The sequence below is a fragment of the Embiotoca jacksoni genome, unplaced genomic scaffold (genome assembly GCF_022577435.1).
Source record: "Embiotoca jacksoni isolate LCO1_2020_lvr unplaced genomic scaffold, fEmbJac1.0.p SCAF_56, whole genome shotgun sequence".
Taxonomy (NCBI): Eukaryota; Metazoa; Chordata; class Actinopteri; family Embiotocidae; genus Embiotoca; species Embiotoca jacksoni.
Window position 1 is genome coordinate 362,255 of NW_027185410.1, and position 23,429 is coordinate 385,683.

Here is a 23,429-nt window from a genome sequence, read left to right on the forward strand (position 1 = left end):
TGATGTGATTGTTGTTGTGATTGTTGTAGTGCTTGTTATTGTGATTGTTGTAGTGACTGATGTTGTGACTGATGTGATTGTTGTTGTGATTGTTATTGTGATTGTTGTCGTGATTGTTAATGTGATTGTTGTAGTGACTGATGTTGTGATTATTGTTGTGACTGTTGTGATTGTTGTTGTGAATGTTGTTGTGATTGCTATTGTGATTGTCATTGTGATTGTTGTAGTGACTGCTGTTGTGATTGTTGTTGTGATTGCTATTGTGATTGTCATTGTGATTGTTGTAGTGACTGATGTTATGACTGATGTGATTATTGTTGTGATTGTTGTTGTGACTGTTTTCATGACTGTTGTTGTGATTGTTTCTGTGATTATTGTTGTAATTGTTGTTGTGACTGATGTTGTGACTGATGTTGTGATTATTGTTGTGATTGTTGTAGTTACTGATGTGATTATTGTTGTGATTGTTGTTGTGACTGATGTTGACTGATGTGATTATTGTTGTGATTGTTGTAGTGACAGATGTGATTATTGTTGTGATTGTTGTTGTGACTGTTGTCATGACTGTTGTTGTGATTATTGCTGTGATTATTGTTGTGATTGTTGTTGTTGATTTTTTTTTTTTTTTTTTTTTTTTTTTTTTTTGCCAAAATTAGACAAATTGGTAGTGGTTGAGGAAAATGTTTTAGTTTTGTTTTTTTTAATTCAAAGTTGTGGCCCACTCACTGGTATATTTTCTCATGTGATAAAAGATGCTTTTCTTTTTAGCTTCTCCGTGGTTAGTTAGTGATAATTCTCTATTGTTATATCTGTGACGTATTCTATATATTCTATCCTGCCTTAACTCTCTCCAGATAAAAAGAAACAGATTCTCTCACCATCTAATTCTGCTCAACTGAAAAGACTTTTAACGAGCTCAGAACATCATGAATCACCTGATGTTTGTTAACCTGTCTGTTGTGATAAGAGGAAATGATTGCATTGCGAGGCACATCCATCTACCAGCTACAAGCCATGAATAGGAATGAATACAGATTCAGATATGCTGTAGATTAATGTGCTGAAAATAAGAGAAGAACCGAGCTCCATAATTTACAGTAAACAAATCTATCATGTAGTTTTGAATCAGTCCTCCCTGTTTGGTTGGGATGGATGACAAAGTAAGCAGTGGACACACATATCTTTTACAGGTAGTTGTATAATTTTTCAGACCTAAAGGTCCAGTTTGTGGGATCTATTGGCTTCATATCTACAGACTGAGCAGGTTTCTATACCGCCACGTTTCTACAGGTGCCCAGAAGGGTCAAACCAAACACTGACTCCAGACAGGGACTAAATTCGACACACTGCTCCTTTAAATGTGCCCTGATTTGGGGATATGGTTGGTGTGATGAGATTAATGATGAGAGGAGGTGCTCCTGGATGCTGCAACAAGATACAGGAAATGCACTTCATCTTTAAGTGAAAAGGAGGTTTGATGATGTCGCTCATGTTTAAAACACCGTAAAGTAGATTTAGCTGATGTGTTAGCAAACCATTTCCTGTTCATGCGGCCAACATACGCAGAGAATCAGTAAAATATCTGCTTCTTCAGAAGCGACAGGCTCCTTTATGTTCACAGGTTTAGAAAAGGTGTCAGCCATAAAAACCAAAAACATGAGCTGAAAGAATGACGTCCGAGCTTCTCTTCTTCATGTGAGCCGTGATGTTCCCCCTGCAGGAGTTTTTATACACTCTGTTGTATGTATTTGTACTTTAACTTGCCACCTCTCTGTGTTTTGTTCTGTACTGTATGTTGAAATGAAACTTTTCCTTTGTCGTTTCCACCTGCAGCTCCGAAGACGGTGCTGGAGGTGCCAGCAGGAAGCCGCTATCTCCGACTCAACGCCAAAGGTCCCGATATGATAGGTGAGTGACTGCAGTGAAGTCCGCTCTGAGTACTTTGGTCCGATCTCAACCCCCCCTCGGCGCCACCGCTCGGGCGTACCCCTCTGTTGTACGTTGTCCCGTGTGGGGTCGGGTGTCCCGTTTCTCTTCGTGGTCATCTAACCCTCCAAACCAAGTGTTTTCAGATGCAGACACCAAACCGAGTGGTAGAAGGATGTTTTGCAAACAGAAGCAACTTCACTTGAAAAATGATTCATAAAATGAATTTTGTACTCTTACAAACTTATTAATAATTAACTAAGGGGAATTGTGGTGACTGTTGACAATGAGTGCTGTCCCATTTTCTTACTTTAAGATTTTAAGCTCCACCCCTTCTCGCTCCGTTCTGCCCAGTAGAGGGCGCTCCTCAATGAGGGGAAGGGCCACTGGGTGGGAAACAGGATTGGGCCTTTTTCTGCTTTATTTCTTAATGCCTACATACCATCACACTGACATGCTGCACTGTGCAACCGGTGAACGTTTGTGTTGTGTTCAAGGACACTGAACATTCGGAGGGTGGATCTCCATTTATTTGGAGGCACGTCTGATGACAACACATCAAAACAGAATAAAAGGAGTGTGTGTTATCCTGCTCAAGACCCTCTGCAAAGACAAAAAACACCATTCCAAATGAAACTGTTTAGAATAACTAAAAAATAACTATCAAAAGATCATTTCAGAGAATATGGAAGTTGCTCGGTTCATTCAGTCTCTCTGTCAGGAAGAAATGGAGTTTATTGGTTTTGAATTCTAGTTTTTTTTCTTGTGTTGGTCTGCAGACTGAGTGAAAAGATAGATCAGTTCAGTCCAATGAATCAGAGTGTTTGATTTTACTATATACAGGTAGATGTTCCAGAAAGATCCACACTGCTTTGTTTTTTTTTGTTGTTTTTTTCCACCTGTCTAACCTGATTGGTGGAGTTCAAACTGATTTGATGGCTGGACTGAGACGGTTTGAGTCAGAGTGCCTCGGTCCACCTCCAGCTGGCTGGAGCTCAGCTGGTCGAGTGGAACAGTCGTTACTGGGGCCAAAAGTTTAGAGCCAATCAGAAACTTACTTCTGGTAAACTTCTGGTAAACATCGTTACCTCGAGATGAACTCTGATATTTGAATGTGCTTTGAACAATTAACTATATGATACACAATGAAGACTTTCTAAAAGTCCATTTTCAAGTGAATTCGCTGTCAAACTCTGTTTCCTTCTCTGGTTCTGTTTGTGTCGTGTGAACCTGGAACGTACCAGGACTGAATATTATCTATTTTTCTTTGATTCAAATAAACCAGAGCAGAGGTGTGAATAAATAAATCAAATCCTCTGCAAAGCCTAAACTCTGTGATTTACATCCTCAGAGTTTTCTGGGTGTTTGTTTGTGCCATTCAGGTTTTTCTGACCCATTTTACCATCAGCTGAAAGGAGTGATGAACGCTTCACCCTGCGAACACACTCTGGTTGTAATACCCCGAAGAGCTGCAGGATTTACGGCATGTGTGCTCCGTCAGAAGCTCCCGAATCGAGCAGTGACCTCAGAATTACTTTAGCAGATCGTTCATCAGCTACCAGGAGATCGGTGCGGAGGAGGTGGGACCGAGGCAACAATAAGAGAGGAAATCAAATGCATATTTACAGCTCGGCTTCTCCTCTGAAACTAAATATTACAAAAAGTCCAATCATATTTTCAACAACATATTCTGGTGTGGTTGTGAATTACTTATTTTTTATAATATGGAAAAGGATATGATCTGATTAGTAATCTTTACAAGTCGTGAAAGCTTTGGGAAAAAAGTCCAAAATAAGTCTGCGTGAAAAATAGTTTAATCTCCACAATATTAGTTTTTTGTTGTTGTTGATGTCTAACAACGTCATCATCTGTTGGTTCCTTTCATGATTCCACTGTAATATAAAGTCACTGTCATCATTATAACAGATTACAACTTCATATAAACCCACAGTTTATTTTCTGGGGCCTCATTTATAACCGTTGCACACAGAAACAGGGCCTGAGCGGTGCATACGGTTCTCCCCATGCAAAAGTCTGGATTTAGAAAAACAACTTGACGGGAAACTCTGAGCTATGTGTACGCAGGTTTTGTAGACAGACGGTGAAGTGGTAAATTAAATATGAGAAGCAGTATTATGACGCTGCCTCTCACACATTTGATTTCACTCCGTGTTACATGTTATAGATCCACTGTGTCATTAACAATCAAACCAGTGGTGTATTTTTTACTCTTGAGCGCCAACTATTCCAGAAGCACCTTTCGCTGTAAATGACAGAAACAAATCTAATTCCGCTCAATATTTCATGAGTGCTGTCTCACTGATACGTTCTCCTGGAGCTCAGAGCAAACGGACGACTGACTGTATGAATGCAGGACGATGTCAGGAGCCTTGACCAACATGAAGCCTGAACATACCGAGTCCTTTTCAACTGATCCTCATCATCCTTTGTAAAAATCCAACATAATAATCAGCATTAAATAACTGCAGAACAGAGCAACATATATGTATAAAGTTGTATGTTTGATTACAGTATGTATACTATAGTATATATAGTTTGAATATAGTATTGAGTTTTGTTAGTTGTGTAAATGTAATGCAGCAACACGCTGTGAGGTTCATATCCTCCAACTCGTCCACGACAACCGCTGAGTCACATGGATCATTTCATCTGCATCAACCTTCATAAGTTGCTTTGCATTGACCATTTATGTTTGAATGTGGCGTGTAGAAGGCAGATAGGAGGCAGATCCTCAGACTGGATATAAAAGAGTTCGTAGCTTCAGGTCTGTAAAATGGTTCTGATCCAGAAGTGTCTTCAGCTGCAATACCAGCGAGTGCCACTAGAGGTCGGCTCCAAAAAGCCTCCGGCTCCATAGACTCCCATTCAACTTCTCTCATCAAATCCAAAGTGAATAAAATGTGTCCATCAGTTATCTCGGTGTTGTTAGCTAAAGTCACTCCTTCTTATTAGTTTTCTGGAGGTCCATCTGAAAATAATCCCTCATTCATTAGAAAAGAAGATTCAAGAAGACCTGTTTTTGGGGGCGTGTCTGTTTGATTGACAGGCCTGTGGTGCAGTCAGGTTACAGCTATCGTGGGCGGGACGTAGTATCGTCAGGTTTCCGATCAGATCGGTCAGATCCACCGCTGGCTCCTCCCCCAGCTCGTCCAAATATGGTCACTTCCTGCTCCGAACCGCTCCGAACTAGTAAAGATGGTGACGGACAGAATCTGAACTGGAGGATTCATAACGTTCACAAACCAACGATGACATCACCGATGGATGATGACATCACTGATGGTTGATGACCTCACTGATAGTTGAGCGGATCTATGAATGCACATTTCTACATGGACTGTGTTTTATGAAGGTAACATTGCGTGCAGGGGTGCGTTTAATAAATCTAAAAAATGCTGTGTGTATTTTCACCTTTTGTGCACATATACACTTTTAGTTTGAATCCCACACAATGTCCCAACGAGTGGAAGGTCACAAGCTGACTGTTAATTCAGCGTCACTGAGTTCAGTTTGTCTCTCTGCTGGTACAAATCTGAACCATCTGCAGCCTGATGCCAACAGTACAGTTAGTGGGTTTTAAAAAATGTAAGAAGCTCATCAGCATCCAGGCAGTGGATGTGGAGGTCCTTTCTAAAACATTATGGGCTGCTAACACAGACACACTCTTTGAAAACAGGAACAGATTACTGAACCATTTACCTGCTTGTGCTTTTTTGTGTTTTGTTCTCGGAGGCCAGCATCACAGCAAAGTATGCAAGCAGGCCAGCTTGTGTCATTTAGAAACTTCTCAGAGCTGCAGGAACTCCTGTAGTGAAAGCATTAGACTTGGAAGTCCTCCGTCATGCTGACTGATGATGAAACCTCAGCCAGCTCAGAGCGCACTGAGAGAGATGGATGGTTGTTTTGGATTCAGAAACTCCTCTGGAAACCTTCTCAGGTGGTTTGTTGTGCTTTAGACGTGTTGTTCAGTTCATAGTTTCTGAACAGAATATGGAGGAGCAGACATCTGACTGGAGAGAGTCCAGGATGACAGTTTCTGTTGGTTTCTACATCCTTGTCTTTGTTTATTGATTTCTTCCATTGTGCTCCTGTGGAATCGTATCACCTGATCTGCCTTGTCCGCTGCTTTTCTCTCCAACAAACAGTGTTTCCTGCTTTTACTGTTGTTGAAGTTTGAATCCCTCTGAACACCAGATCTCTGGTTAGAAAAATACTTGTTTTTTTAATGGAAGCGCACAAACCACCATCATCATGTCCCATGCGTTTTCATTTTGGACAAAAATGTTAAATATCAAGTTGAAAGATGAAATAATGCATGAATAAAGTCCCTCTGTCTCCTCCTCAGTGATCGAGGCCGTGTCTCTTCAGGGGAGGAGAGAGGAGACCGGTCTTCTGTCTGCTGGCTCGTATGTGATAGGAAACACCTCGTTGGACTTTCAGAGAGGGACTGACAGACAGACACTGAGGACGCACGGCCCGCTCAGCGCTGATTACATTATCAAGGTAAATCTGAGGTTCACAGTGAAACATCCTGCAGCACATATTTTATTCCAGATATAAGAACTAAAACATAAATAAATCAGTGTGTTGCATAATATTTAGCAATGTAGGGAATTTTGTAATGAGACAGTGAGGTTGGTGCTCGCGGCACTGTTAGTATTTCAGTTGGAGAGTTCTGCTCAATGTAAACGGAGATAAATCTGCTGCAACGTTACTGTTTCACAACCGTTTATGTCTTAAAGCGCTTTGAGATGGAAAAGGATATCGACGCAATCGTATCTATCAGCATTTTACAAGTGACCACACCATTTCTCATTATTATACAGCCAGTAGCTCCGCCCCCGAGATCTGATTGGTCAACTGAACATCTGGAACAAATCATCATGACATCACACCGTTCTCATCACTAGAAATATCACTCCACCTGCTCAGTGGGAAAATAGAATTAGAATAGAGTTTCATATATGTAATATAATGTAGTTTCTACTTGTTATAGTTCTATTTAATGACCCATTTGGTGAAGTCGGGTCTCTTTTGGTCCTTTTTGGTCGCTCTGAGCACCCGTACCGTAACACCACGGATAGTCACGCACTTACAATCCTAGAGGAGGCTAGCTGGACCGGTTTGGTTTGAACACATGACACGGAGCTAAAATGTTAAAAACACATGAGAACATGGATATCTTTGTTCATCAGATATCTTTGTTCATTAGATATCTTTGTTCATCACATATCTTTGTTCATCAGATATCTTTGTTCATTAGATATCTTTGTTCATCACATATCTTTGTTCATCAGATATCTTTGTTCATCAGATATCTTTGTTCAACAGATATCTTTGTTCAACAGATATCTTTGTTCATCAGGTATCTTTGTTCAACAGATATCTTTGTTCATGAGATATCTTTGATCATCAGATATCTTTGTTCATCAGGTATCTTTGTTCATCAGGTATCTTTGTTCACCAGGTATCTTTGTTCATCAGATATCTTTGTTCATCAGATATCTTTGTTCATCAGGTATCTTTGTTCATCAGATATCTTTGTTCACCAGATATCTTTGTTCATCAGGTATCTTTGTTCATCAGATATCTTTGTTCATCAGATATCTTAGTTCATCAGATATCTTTGTTCATCAGGTATCTTTGTTCATCAGATATCTTTGTTCATCAGGTATCTTTGTTCATCAGGTATCTTAGTTCATCAGATATCTTAGTTCATCAGATATCTTTGTTCATCAGATATCTTTGTTCATCAGATACAGATCAGCACCATCTTTGTCCTTTAACATGGGACTGATGTCATTCTGAAGGAATATGGAGGATTTCAGATAGAAATTGATTTCACCGAGATCTAATTCTGAACCTGATTCCTATCACATAAGTTGAGCTCTTGTACTTCAGGTTTCAACAAATCTAACACAGTTTTTTCTTTCTGCACAAACTTCACTGTTGAAAATCACGTCACAGCTGCTGCAGTGCTTTAAGGATTCACTGACGCGGGAAGATGTTGTAGCAGCAGATTATAGCTACGCCCAGATGGAAATCTTGTTATTAATTTGACTCGTATTGTTGCTCATCCTCGTTGAGTATGAGATCAGTTACAGTAGATGTTCTCAATGGTTTAATCCACAAAGCCAAATCTTATCCAAAACTTTAAGGTTAGTGGTGAATGACTTGCATACTAATTACATCATCAAAATGAAAAGAGGCTTCTGGGAGGTTTTACCAGCAGCTCAGTGCTCTTTGAAAGAAGCTGCAACTGTGACTGGATCTCAGATCACGTCTGTGTTGCACGACTCTTGAATCTCTTTGACAAAAGTCTGAGTTCTCCTTTAATTTCCCCTGATTCTCCTCTGTGGCGTCCTCCACTTTGTTTCTACGTCCCTCTGCTCGTCTCTCCTCCTGAATCATCTCCTCTATCTTCCCATCATCCCGCCGTTCTCTCATCCTCCACGCTGCACAGATGAAGTACGGCGGCTCCAAGGACACCGTCATCCAGTTTCTGTTCTACCAGCCGATCAGGTACCAGTGGAGAGAGACGGACTTCTTCCCCTGTTCAGTCACCTGTGGAGGAGGTGAGTTTAACCGCCAGCTTCATGTTTCACAGTGAATCTGTGATGTCGACTGAACAGCTTCCGTCCGGTTTCCTCCGCAGGCTACCAGCTCAACTCTGCCGAGTGCACGGACATCCGGTCCAACCAGACGCTGCCGGAGCACCACTGTAACAGCTATCCGGAAAACACCAAACCCACACCGAAACTCAAAGAGTGCAACATGGAGCCGTGCCCCGAGAGGTCAGGACCAGCAGGACGTTCATCTTACATCAGTGATATCACAAAAACAACATCTCAGGAATGTTGTGCTGAAATGACCTTCGACCGATCCATCCAGGGACCAACCAGGGTTCAACCTACCATGACTTCATGTTTGAATGAGTCAACTTTATTATTATTATTTATCATTGTGACACATCTCAAGAGGCGGAGCAAAACAAGGGTCAATTTGAATATGACTGGCTCCACCCACGTTGCCATGGTGACCCTCGCCTCCGTTTCTAGTCAGTCTGAGTGAAGTGAAGCGTCTCTGCAGTATGTATATATATACTGTGTGTGTATATATATATATATATATATATATATATATATATATATATATATATGTACATATTTGTAGAATGTAGTGCAAATATGGGTCCATAGAGCATATATGACTGATTCAGTCCAGCTTTAACACTTTTTCTCCTAAAACATTGTCTGACATCACTTTTAATTTGATCTGGTCAGATTTTAAAATGAATTATTAAAACATGGGGGGCTCACCTGAGAACCAAACATACCAAACCAGCAGTGCAAAATATTTTCTTTTGACACTCTTCTATCACTTTATTATAAGAGTGAAGTCCAAACTTAATTAACACTCGGCTTCCACTCGCCGGTCTTTTTAATCTGTGATGTTTTTTGTCTCCTCCAGTGATGGATTCAAACAGGTGATGCCATATGATCACTTCCAGCCTCTGCCTCGGTGAGTCCTCGGATTCTTCTCTTAAAATGTGATTGAAGCCGTGTGACACAGTTCCAGGCAGGAATCCAGTTCAGCGTACCGCTCGCTGTGGTGTCTGATGTGGACACACTTCATCCCACATGGTTCCCGGTGACGTTCGGAGATGCGTCAGTGGTTCAGCGGTTCGGTCCGTGTTTCGTTCTTTCCAAACATCCGGACCTCCTGCCGTAGCGGGCCGACCCGCCCGTCGTTCCCTTCATTAACTCCTCCACCATTTCATTCATCGCTCAGATCATAAATAAGTCTTTGAGATGCTCTCATCCAGCACGATGGAAAGAAAAAGTGGTCAGCTGCTTGTTTTGACAGTTTAGCCGACAGCTGTTCATCAAGTCCTTCCAGACAGACCGAGTGTTTTATGGTCAGTGCACAGTGCTAGCGCTGTCCCACGCAGCCCACCATTCATTAACGGACTTCTGCCTTGTGTTCATTCTGTGGGGTCTTTTTACTTTGTTTGTATATTTCTTTTAGCCCCGAGGTCCTAGTTTACCAAGATGTTACCGAGATGCATCCTGAAGTGAGCAGAAGTAACACAAGTTCACACAAAGAACCAAAAACGAGCGATGGAGAGTCCTCTAAAACACCACTTTCTGTAAACCCTCCAGTCGAGACAGAATTCATCTCCATGAAAAAGTGACATTGGAGTGTTGCAGAGTTTTTCTCCCTTCAGTTTCATTTTCTTTGTTTCTGTTTTGCTGTGACTTAAAAACTTTAAAAGTTTTTTTTAAAGCATTAAAGTCTGACTCTGAAAAATGGAAGAACACACGGCCAGCCTGAAGCTCTTCATCCGTGCTCGTCCACAGCAGCTGCCTCCCAAATTAAAGCATGACCTGTCAATCAACAGGCCTCTCTCATCCGTTGACTGTGGAGAGACGGGACTCCAGTTTTCCATATTGTTCTTGTTTAATAGTGTTCATAGAGATGGTGTTTGCAGCTGTGAGTTCAGCTCCTGTCACAGAGTCAGATAACGAGCCATCGTCTCCTGTAGGCATGTTAGACGAAGCACAGCACTCTGCTGACATCTTTTATACAATTAATATACATTTCATATATGTGTAAATAAATATTTACACCTATTATTTAACTTCTTTTCCTCCCACGGTGCTCTCTTCATTGATGTGTGAAATGGTTTGCCTTCTGATAATATAAAATGATAATAATACAGACTGTATCCTGTACAGTATGGTATTCTCACCATATTTGGATTTCTGCCTTCTTTGTTAACCACAATCACTGTTATCACAGAAGTCTGATTAAAGGATTTAGTTATAGTTTGGCGTGGGCTCATTTATGTTAGGTTAGTCCTACACTAATAGGTATAACTAGCACACACCATCACTTTACCAGGACGTCAGGATTTATCAAAATACATCTGCAGTTTAAGAACTGAATCTGACGTCCAACTTTCTTAAAAACTAATTTAAGAAGAGACCTGAGCAGAGATGGAGGTGAATGAGACTCATTCTGTCCAACAGTCCTGTAAAAGTACCGAGTCACCGGAAACGTGGTCCTAAAGAAGCTCCACATGTTCTAAAACATCAGCAAATACTTATTGTCAGAATTTGTAATTGACATAGTGAGGAAATGTTTAAGTTAAACATATTGAGACTGATCGAGTTCTCCAGCTGAAGCCGGACATCCAGAATGTATTTCCAGTTTTCTCCAGTTAGCTCAGAGAACTTCGCTTCATAAAGACGACAGCCTCGGATGAATCAGGGAAATATTAAAAGGAGCTCGAAGTACGGGAGAGGATGTGCTGATGTTTCAATACAATACTGTGTGTGTGTGTGTGTGTGCAGCTGGGAGCAGGGCCCCTGGACCCAGTGCTCGGTGTCCTGTGGTGAAGCTGGTGGCCAGCAGGACCGCAGCGTGCTGTGTGTGGAGGAGGACGTCCACGGCCAGTTCTCCCAGGTGGAGGACTGGAAGTGCACCCACTCACCGCGGCCTGTCAACCGGCAGATGTGCAACGCCTTCGCCTGCCCCCAGTGGGTGGCCATGGAGTGGTCTCAGGTCAGTGTGTTCGGCTGCCGTCTGAACTACAGCGTGCTACCAGCTCAGTGAGGTAACCGTGCGTTGCCGTCCCAGTGCACAGTGACGTGTGGCCACGGCCTGCGGTACCGGGTGGTTCTGTGCATCGACCACCGCGGGCAGCACATCGGAGGCTGCGAGGCGTCACTCAAACCTCACGTTAAGGAGGACTGCCTGGTCCACATCGCCTGCCACAAACCCCGAGGTGAGAACTGTCTCTATGTTTTTGTATTTCATTGAATACAAATTCTTGGGAGAACAAAAGAAAGGATTTATGTGCTCTGCAAATATGTTGTGTTATTCTTATTATATAATATGTGTTCTGCTGTGAGCATGTGGATGATGTGTGTGGTCGGGTCAACAGAACTGCAGTTGTGACTCTGCCAGTCATACTGAGTGTATTAGTTGTGTGTGTGTGTGTGTGTGTGTGTGTGTGTGTGTGTGTGTGTGTGTGTGTGTGTGTGTGTGTGTCCCAACCCTGACCTTAACAACAGCCTCCATCACGCAGCCCTGATATATGAGCCGTATTCCTCCTTCTTTGTTAAACTTCAGTTTCATTTTAGCAACATGACAGTTTGCTGTGATCTCGCTCAGCCTTACACACACACACACACACACACACACACACACACACACACACACACACACACACACACACACACACACACACACACACACACACACACACACACACACACACACACACACACCTTCTGCTAGTCTAACAATTGTTAACGCTCAGCACTACGTGTGATTACTGTCAGGGAACCATAATATTAGGGACTGAACACAAACAATTAAGGATTTGAGTTGAAGTGAGATTGATCTTTCGAGGAAGCAGCTGAGGATGTTTTAAAGTGCTCTTTGTCCAAATGTTCACATCTTCATTGTCAAATGTATTAAAAAAGATATAAGGACAAAAACTTTGATTGATTAACATGTGTTAATATGCCACAGGCATAATACATTTTATAAACTGTTATATTGATGAATGCTACAAGTATTCCTAATTCAAAGGGAGGGTTTAAAGTAGACAGCAGAGCCATCTTAAAAAAAGTCCCATAGATTCAGCCCCTCCTCCCCCCATCAGCTCCCATCAGTAGCTGCAGCTGTTCACTTTGAGGATCTTGGTGAATTTGAGCCACATTCACTTGCATCCGACTGATGTTCTGACTGTCTGTCAGAGTCGCTGCCGGTGGAGGCCAAGGTGCCGTGGTTAAAACAAGCCCACGAACTGGAGGAGCACTACACGGCCACGGAGAACCCCACGTGAGTACAAACACAACTCACACACACTCTTACATCCAGATCTGCTTTCAAAATATCTCATGGTCCTTGCTCTCTTTTTAATGAAAATAAATCAGTGCTGAAAAGTAATAAACAAAATGATATTCTTAGACTTTTCAGTTTTTTTAAATATAGTCATGGCACGAATCGTTATTTTCATTGAATTTTATAAAAAAAAAAAAAGTGCAGAAAAATAAAACACCTCTAAATCCGTATAATCTCGATACACTTTCACACAATGCTTCAAGGCTCCTGGCCGGTTGCTCGCTTGGTGTCTTGCCACAGTTGCTCTGTAGATTTATGCTGAAACATAAATTTTTACATCAAGGCGAACATGTATTTGATTTGCTTATATGTTCATCACCATCAGTATGAGATTAAAAAAGTTGAAGACAGAAGTAAACATTTTGCTTGTAAACCCACAAAATAATCCTGTCATGCTGAGTATAAACAGGAGTCTCCTTTTTAACCTCCAGCTTTGCAAAGAATAACAAGAACTCCTTCAGAAACAGCTTTATCGTCTTTAAAATGCTTTGAAATATACGTTCCAACATTTAGTCCATTTTTAATGAACAGAATTACATCTTGTACATTTTATTCTTTTGAAATTAAATCTACAACATTATAAAGTGCAGTTTATACACGGGTCTGAATTCTCAGTGACTGAATGTAACGTTGCTGGCCTCACTTTAGTCTACAGGTGACTTTTACTGTAAAATGATTACAGCATCACTCAGAAATGATGTGATGTGCTCGAGCAATCAGAAATGCTATAATTAGGAGGACGGCCTTTTTATGTTCTTCCACACGCTGATGGATTTTAAAACCTAATTAATGACCATCCTGAGTTCAGGGGACGTTTGCTCTGCTTCTATCCCAGCAGATTGTAAACTATTAGAGGGCCGACCTTGCTGCGACAGTGAACAGACACTGAATGCTGATTCAGTTTGATTCAGGGCTCCTGATAAGACACTGAGCTCCTACAGTTGTTGTTTTTCTACATTTGTATTCATTCATGCAGAGTCAGCATGAATGCGGGTGGTCAGATTACTGAGAGGGATTTGAAGTCTTCCCGGAGCCGTTTTTTAAAGCCTGACTTTAAAACTGCCTATTTCACAGTTTATTCAACGGATTTTATTTTCTTTGTGCAAAAGAGATAAAACTGGGACATTAAATTTATTGACATCAGATCATGCAGTACATTAAATCTCTTTCTCAGCATGTTTTACTTTGCTGCGGCCTCTGACTGCCTGAAAATATACAACAATGTTTTTAGATCTGATCTAGAACGACTGCCAAAGTGTATTTTATGTAAAAGTGACCAGGATGGAAACAGAGGAGACACCAACATGTGATATTACTGTTGATTAACATAAAAGGTGTTCATGTCTGAAAGGAGACACACACACACACACACACACACACACACACACACACACACAGCTTATCCATGACTGTGAATCTGTCCGGCTCTGTTTCCTGCTGCTGCTGATAAGCATGTGATGGTCTCCTGCTGCTCCGGGCCCGGTCAGCTCTGATAGCCTCCCTGGGATCCATCAGCTCTCAGAGCTCACACACCTCAAACACTTGGCAGACACACATTACCTGTCTAAGTCTTCGCAGCCGCGCTCTTCAAACACTTCCCTCACACACCTTCGGACACTTTGCACACACAGCGGAGATCTACAGCAGACAGGACTAATCTTGGTCACATGCAGTCGAGCAGATCTTCTATAAACCACGTTAATTTGATGAACGTGATGGAACTGTGGTGGTCGCTCTGCATGAAGCAACAAGTCAAAGTGCACCCTGTTACCTGTTTACCAGAGATAACTACATCTATTAATGAAAGTAATGGATGTAACTACCTTCTGTTATCTGAATACTTCAATTCAGTTCAATTCAATTTGATTTATAAGGCGCCAAATCACAACACAGGTTATTTGATGGCACTTTAACATTAAAGTCTTTACATCAGAACTTTACAGCATAATACAGAGAAACACAACAATTCAACAATTCAACAATTCCCACATAAACTAGGAGGAAAAAACTTCTCTTTAAGGGAGAAAAACCTCCAACAGAGGGAAGAAAAATAATTTTAAATTCTATTCTTGATTTAGAGGAAGTCGATGAAGAGAAGCTAAAACTGGAGAAATATGATCTCTAAATCCCGTCAGTACTCTTGCTGCAGTATTTTGGATCAACTGCAGGTTTTTAATGAATAATTTGAACATCCTAACAACAAGGAATTACAATAATCCAGCCTGGAACACTGAGCGTCCTCCTTCTGTTCCCAGACGACAAGCTAGGCTATAGGCTTCATTACTCACCCTCTTAATCGTGGACGTAACTTTACATTGAAAACCTTTCTCCTGTGTTCTGGTCGGTGGGGGTGAAAGTGTGTTGACGTTTCTGTGCATATCGGTGATGTTCATCCTTGGCTTCACCTCTAGCTTCCTGGCATCGGGAAAAATATGTGGCTGTCGCCATATCTATGATTGTCGTTAGTATACAAAACCGTAAGTCAGTGCAAAGCCGTTCAAGTCCAGTTGATTGACAGCTCGTCCCTTCAAGTAAAAGCAAAAGCAATACGGGAAAAGCAAAGACGATACTTTAACCATTCTTTATAGTGGCCCTCCTATCGCTCCATACATGTGAATACCTCTTCGTTTCAGAGCTCAGGTGCAGATTTCACCTGTAAAGTCTGTCCTCATTATATTTGATCCTTTTCATTAGTTTCTCTGCCCATTCATACTGGTTTTCCTTTAGGTTCTCACCTGTCAGAAGATCTGTGACTGAGCTTGAATCTACCTTCTGGTGATTAAACCATCTGTCTGAATATCTGTCATTTTACCAAATTAAATTGCCACTGTCTGTGAGCAGGAGTCTGCTCAAATATATAAAATATATCATCTTATTATGCACATCTGACGTCATCACTTCTAATACAGTGTTACATTAATGCAATTATTAGTGTTTTTTGTAATATTACATTACATATTACAAATACTGTTTATATATGTACATTTGAACGATAGCAGTCTGTGATTTTTTTTTTTAACCAGCGGTCCTTCCTGTATTTGGCTTCTTTTATTCTGAATTATTATGTGTTTAACTTCTTCATATTAGTTGAACATTATAGTTTGGTCTTTGTTTGCATACTGTACATACTCTGCTTCCTACATCCATGTCTGTGATTGGTCATATGATAGATTGCTGGATTGAGAAACCCTGGTTGATGTATTGAGTTCACAACCACCTGATTACATTAGTTAGGTTTAGTTAAACCAGATAACAGTTAGAAGTCCTGGGTTTGTTGAACCTCCTTTGCAGTACAGTCCCCTGGTATTGTTGCCTTCCACTGCTGCAGAGATGTCAGTGTCTGTTAGTCTAATTTCTTCTAGCTTTCTGTTGCTGTGCTCAAAACTTCCCAATCAAACTTCATCCGACAGCCCAATTAAAACTTGAAGAAGTACTAAATGTTTGATTGTCAGTCAGAAGGAAGTGGCCTCCCTGGCAGCATCAAACAAACTGTTGAAGATGGAGGAAGCAGAAAAGACAGCAGGCTGCAGCACTCAGCTCTATAATAGCATTACAGAAAAATAACAATGCTCTGCCAAGTTCTGCTTCAAGTACAACTTTCTCTGTATTTTAATCTCTGGCTGGTTTTTCATTGTTCTGTAATGAATGAATGAGCGAGCTTCACATCATTCTTAGAAAGTGACAGATGATACAAGCTGTGGAGACAATGATCTCTCAGACCCTGCTTCCCTGTCGCTGTGTTCAGGTTCGTACCCGGGCCCTGGTCGCCCTGCAGCGCCACCTGTGGACCGGGCAGACAGACCCGGGAGGTGAGGTGTCAGGTGCTGCTCTCCTTCACCAAGACAGAGGTGGACCTTCCCGAGGGGGAGTGCGGTGAAGACCGGCCCCAGCTGGAGAGGCCCTGCAGCCGGGGACCATGCACCACAGTGACAGGCGTCTCCTCCGGCCTCCAGGACCACGACGCTCCCTTCATCCTCGCTGAGGAGCTGCATACGTGGGACTACAGGGGCTTCACCGGCTGCTCGGCCACCTGCGCTGCTGGTGAGGTTTCTGAATCAAATGGTGGGGGTTGATATTCGTGTACCTTCTATGTTCGATTGTCCTTCTGTGTCTGTCCTCTGCCCAGGGAAGCAGACTGCCGTTGTCAGGTGTGTTAACAAGAAGCAGGGTGAAGAGGTGGACAACTCTCTATGTGATTCATCCAGCAGGCCATCAGTAATGATCCGCATCTGTAACCCTGAGCCGTGCCCCCCACGGTAAGAAACCAGCAGGTCACCGAGGCCACGCTCAAAGCTCACAGAGCCTGAACAGGCTCACGGTAAAGTCAGGGAGACGACTGCAGCTGGAGGCCGGAGCATCTCTCTGAGCTGTGTGGCACAGGAGGAACTTTAGTGCTGGTTCGCAGGATAAATTGTGTAAAGTGAGTTGTTTTTTTGAGATTGTTGCGATCAAAAATGTTTGATTTTGTGGCAGATTTTCTGAAACATGAGTGAGTTTTTGGCGTAAAATGTCAGAAATTCGACAAAATTGCAAATCAAGGAAGAAAAATGTTTTTCTTTTAAGCCCTACCTGTTAAAGGAATAAATATATGATCACGTCCTTTAATAATAATCCTGTTGCACATCACAGAAATATTGTAGTTCCAATGTTTTTTTATTTATTTATTGAACTTAAAACTAAAACTAAGGACTAAAAGCTGCGTATGTTTCCAGAACAGACCGTCTGTGACTGGAATATAGAAACAAGGACTACATCAGCCTTCAAAATAAGAGCTTTAGATGCTGTTTAATTCATGTTCATTCAACACATAGACCTGCTGGATGAAACAAACAAAGAGACGTCTCTGACAACTGGACGTGTGGAGAAAACTCATTTAACATCCAGTAATATGGAATCACTTCCTTTGATCACAAACATTTAATCATCATTTTAATGTGAAGAACACATTTCCCACAAACTCCGTCACTTCCTGTTTCTCCTCTTGTTCTGGTGAACAGTTTTATTTAGTGATGAAAACAGGAGCAGAAACTTTCTGATTAAATGAGGAGTTATTGTTGTTAATAAAGAGAGTTTAGTTTGAAAAGATTTACTTTATGCTGTTAATACCTTCAGCACAGATTCTGATGACGATGTCTTTTAACAAAAAAATCTCAGGAATTGAAGTTTAGCAATCAAGGCAGTTACATGTCAAATAGTCTGTTTGAAACAAACAGCTGGCAATAGTTTATAGGAAAATAGTATCAAAAACAACTTTATTATTAAAAAAACAAACAATCAAGCTCAGCTCGTAGTCTTCATCAGTGATGTCTCAGGTGTCATCAGGAGACTCAAGTGTGGAGCATTGATTACATTAAAATGATGAGATGCAGCTCTGAGCTCTAAAAATGCTAATTAAAGTGGACTCTACCTTCAGATGGAGCAGGATGATCAGACAGGTGAACATCACTCTTCACTACTGATGCTCGGCTGTGGAGTGTTTACAGTTTCTGAGTTTCACATCACCTGCTGTGTTCCTAATGACTCATGGATACGAGTTTTATATAAGAGCTTTCTGATTTAAATTTTATGACTGAGGCACTCAGCTTGTGCATTATTGAAGCCACAGTCTGACTCAACGGATGTACAGTGTCTATAAGCCTGCGACTGGTCGACCGTTCCTGTCCATGTTCTCCTTCCCTTCGGCTGTTTGTGTGCGTCCATTTTTAAAATCCCCGTCGCTACAGGAAACAACAACAACAACAGCCACTGATCAGCAGCCCACATGCTGTAGGTATTTTCTCAGTATTGGGGGGGACACGACCCTCCAAAGAGGCCCCGGTTATGCCCATACTTCAACACCACTTCATTTCAGGAGGAAACGCAGTACTTTCCACACATTTCAGAAGATTTGACACAACTGATGATATAACAAGTTTTTAAACTGTGACACACTGCTGAAGATAAAATCAGTGGTTTCCAACCTGGTTGTCTTCAGAGATATGACGTGAAAAAAAAAATAGTTACGGTAACATTTCAGTTGTCAACGGCTCCATCAAATGCTTATTTATTTTACTCTAAACTTCTCACATGGTTTAATTTTATTAAATCGTCAAATGACCCAATATCTCAGCATGAGGACAGCTCAGATTTATCTTCTGTCCCTCGATATAAAACTGGACAGAAAGTTGCTGAAACTAGTTCGACCTGCAGCAGCTACCACAGTAGCATCCTGCCAATAAGCTTTTAGAAGGCCTATTGATAATATAGTCACGTGTATTTAACAAGATATTGGCCAGAGGGACAGAACCCGTAATTTTACCGGAGAGCTCACGTGTTCCTTCACGGTGCTGACAGTCTGATAGGACCCAGCTTATACAAACGATGGTATCTCCAAGATGCACCAAGAAGACCACTGTTAATGTTTAAAATGAACACAGTTCAGAGTTACAATTCAAATACAGAACATCAACAATGAAGTGGGCAGACATGTTGAACTGTCTCATTTTGGTTCGACACCACAGGCAGACAGTTTGACTTTTGTTTGACGACATTTAGGGAACACGAGGCCACATGACATCACATCACATGACATCACATGACATCACATGACATCACATGACATGACATCACATCACATGACATCACATCACATGACATCACATGACATCACATCACATGACATCACATCACATGACATCACATCACATGACATCACATCACATCACATCACATGACATCACATGACATCACATCACATGACATCACATGACATCACATCACATGACATCACATCACATGACATCACATCACATGACATCACATCACATGACATCACATGACATCACATGACATCACATCACATCACATGACATCACATCACATGACATCACATCACATGACATCACATCACATCACATGACATCACATGACATCACATGACATCACATCACATCACATCACATGACATGACATCACATCACATCACATCACATCACATCACATCACATCACATCACATCACATCACATGACATCACATCACATGACATGACATCACATCACATCACATCACCGAACCTTCATGAGACGTGAAAGCAGACAAGAGGAAAAGTGCTCAGAACATCAAAACTAATGTCAGCAGTCCAGACTCATAAACCTGGAGATAACTCATCACTACAATCTGCAGAATTAGAGCCAGTAGTTTTTACCACACATACCAAGCAGGTGGTTCCAGTATCACCAGAAAATTGCTCTCTCATCCTCCTTTAAAATAATCCTTCATCTGCTCTACATGCACCAAGTGAGATATTGTTAAATCAACCACAAATCATATTTCTTTCCTTGTTAAACTTTGAACTGGAGTTTATGTCCGGAGTGCAGAGGAAACCTGCGAGAGCTGCATGCATCAGTTTGAGTAAACAACTGCATTACAGCAGGGAGTGCAGGCAGAGTGTTAAAGAAAGCTCTTTGTAAACTCATGTAAATGCTATTTTTAGCAGAACAAGAAGCTTACTGAATAAACACAGTGAGACATGCAGTGTTCAGGCAGAAGAAACCTGAGAGGCTTTTACTGTTGTCACTATGATGCAGCACAAATGAGAAAAAAACAAAACAATTACATTAATAAGAAAGTACTTTAGTTAACAAAGAAAGACATTGTACTTTTAAAGATATTTTGTAACTGGTAATCTATTTATCATTTTGGTATAATTAACAAACATAAAGTATTTTTAGTGACTTACAAAAACAATATTAAATACAATTGGACAGAAAATCACTTCCATCCAAGAAATCATATAAACTTTAAATCCACTGGATAAAAAAAGAAATCCTAAAGCTACTTTAATTTAAAAAAAAAAAAAAAAAAAAAAAGGCTGTGTTGTCATGTACATAGTTGTAAAATCATTATTATATTGTAATTAATATTTGTTTTAATGAGTTTACATCATCAGTAGGTCCAAACACAGCATGTCACAGATACAACAATCATCTTCAATATATTTTTATTTACATCAAATTCAGCTGCCTTCAGCAAAAGGCCAAAAAGTTCTGAGACTGTCCCTGTTGCGCGTGAACAGTGCGCAGCACCGTGAGAGCGGGAGGAAGCTACAACCCTCCTGACTAAGTGTGACAGATGTTGATGCTTGATCAACATCTGTCTCTGAGTTGCACACATTTTTGCGAGCGCTGGTCCGTGCACACGGTGAGTTCTTCACGCACATGAACCTCGAGCAGAGACGACTGTGTGAAACCTGCCTGGTTTCAACGCGCTGTGAGCGGCGTGTTGTCATGTTGGAGGAGCTAGTTCAGTTCAATTCAATTCAATTCAATTCAATTCAATTCAATTCAATTCAATTCAATTCAATTCAATTCAATTCAATTCAATTCAATTCAACTTTATTTATATAGCGCCAAATCACAACACAGGTTATTTCATGGCACTTAACACTTTAAAGTCTTTACAGCAAGACTTTACAACATTATACAGAGAAACCAACAATTCAACAATTCCCACATAAACTAGGAGGGAAAAACTCCTCTTTAAGGGAGAAAAACCTCCAACAGAGGGAAGAAAAACTCCCTTTAACAGGAAGAAACCTCCGACAGAACCAGGATCAGAGGTGGAGAACATCTGTTAACAGAACCAGGATCAGAGGGGGGCGGAGCATCTGTTAACAGAACCGGGCTCAGAGGTGGAGAACATCTGTTAACAGAACCAGGATCAGAGGGGGGCGGAGCATCTGTTAACAGAACCAGGATCAGAGGTGGGCGGAGCATCTGTTAACAGAACCAGGATCAGAGGTGGGCGTCCATCTGCCTCGACCGGTTGGGGTGAGAGGAGAGCAGAGAGAGAAAAGGACAGCATAGAGATAGAAGAGAAGAACTGTTGGTGGAGACGACAATCACAGAGCAGAGACATGCAGCTCCATGACGGGACATCTGGAAAAGAAAGAACAGAAACTACACGAGTGAAGGAACTGAATGGAGACAGCAGATAATAAGAAGAAACTATGGGAGAGAAGAAGATGGTGAGGTATGAGTCAGTTAAAGAGTAGGAGGAAAGAAAAGAAGCTCAGCATGTAACGAGGTCCTCCAGCAGCCTCGGCCTATAACAGCATAACTAAGGGTTGGTTCAGGTCTACCTGAGCCAGCCCTAACTATAGGCTTTATCAAGAAGGAACGTTTTGAGTCTAATCTTAAAGCTAGAGAGGGTTTCTGCCCCTCCAACACAAACTGGGAGCTGGTTCCACAGGGGAGGAGCCTGAAAACTGAAGCTCCGCCTCCCATTCTACTTCTGGAAACTCTAGGAACCACAAGTAGACCAGCGTACTGAGAAAGAAGTGCTCTGCTAGGATTATATGGTTCTATAAGATCTCTACGATATGATGGAGCCTGGTCATGTAGAGCTTTGTAAGTCATCAAGAGAATTTTAAATTCTATTCTTGATTTCACAGGAAGCCAGTGAAGAGAAGATAAAACTGGAGAAATATGATCTCTCTTGTTAAATCCCTAGAAGTAACAAACGCATGAATGAGTTTTTCTGCGTCACGCTGAGGAAGGATTTTCCTGATTTTATTAATATTACGTAGATGAAAGAAGGCAGTTCTGGAGATTTGCTTTATATGGTGTCTAAAGGACAAGTCCTCATCAAAGATGACTCCAAGGTTCCTCCCAGTTTTGCTGGAGGCCAAGACAACGTCATCTAGAGTAACTAAGTGATTACAGAAAGAGTTTCTGAGGTGTTTAGGACCAAGTACAAGAACTTCTGTTTTGTCTGAATTTAGAAGCAGGAAGTTTTTGGTCATCCAGGCCTTTATGTCTTTCAGACGATCTTCAAGTTTTACTAACTGATTAGTTTCATCTGGTTTTATAGAAAGATATAGCTGAGTGTCATCTGCATAACAATGGAAGTTGATGCAGTGCTTCCTGACGACATCTCCTAATGGAAGCATGTACAAAGTAAAAAGTATTGGGCCTAACACTGAGCCTTGTGGAACTCCATAACTAACTCTTGTTTGTCTGGAAGACTCATTGTTGACATGGACAAACTGGAATCTATCTGATAAGTAGGATTTGAACCAGTCTAATGCAGTTCCTTTAATCCTCGTAACATCTTCTAATCTCTGTAATAAGATCGTATGATCAATCGTATCAAAAGCAGCACTGAGGTCCAGAAGAACAAGTACAGAGACGAGTCCATTATCTGAGGCTAACAAAAGGTTGTTAGTAACTTTCACCAGAGCTGTTTCTGTGCTATGATGAACTCTAAAGACTGAACATCTTCAAACAGATCATTCCTTTGGAAATGATCACAAAGTTGATTTGAAACAACTTTTTCAAGGATTTTAGAAATAAACATCAGGTTGGAAATTGGTCTGTAGTTTCCTAAAACAGCTGATCAAGAGTCGGCTTTTTAAGTGAAGGTTTAATTACAGCCACTTTAAAAGCCTGCGGTACATAGCCGGTTACAATAGATAGGTTGATCTGATCTAATATGGAAGTATTAATTAAAGGGAAGACTTCCTTAAAAAGTTTAGTTGGGATGAGATCTAACAGACAGCGAGAGGATCCAGATGAAGAAATAATT

The 23,429-nt window shown here is 41.2% G+C and overlaps 1 protein-coding gene across 3 annotated transcripts in view; it reads left to right on the top strand.

The window, feature by feature from the left end:
• The window catches only part of adamtsl3 (ADAMTS-like 3), a 190,935-nt gene that overhangs the window by 123,825 nt on the left and 43,681 nt on the right, over positions 1-23,429 (top strand). For all 3 annotated transcript variants that reach the window (XM_069172923.1, XM_069172924.1, XM_069172925.1), the window contains exons 8-17: positions 1,834-1,908; positions 6,293-6,450; positions 8,411-8,522; positions 8,603-8,741; positions 9,418-9,468; positions 11,304-11,514; positions 11,590-11,737; positions 12,717-12,801; positions 16,610-16,905; positions 16,991-17,120. In XM_069172923.1, coding sequence (XP_069029024.1) covers positions 1,834-1,908; positions 6,293-6,450; positions 8,411-8,522; positions 8,603-8,741; positions 9,418-9,468; positions 11,304-11,514; positions 11,590-11,737; positions 12,717-12,801; positions 16,610-16,905; positions 16,991-17,120 — 1,405 coding nt within the window. The remainder of the gene's footprint in view (positions 1-1,833; positions 1,909-6,292; positions 6,451-8,410; positions 8,523-8,602; positions 8,742-9,417; positions 9,469-11,303; positions 11,515-11,589; positions 11,738-12,716; positions 12,802-16,609; positions 16,906-16,990; positions 17,121-23,429) is intronic.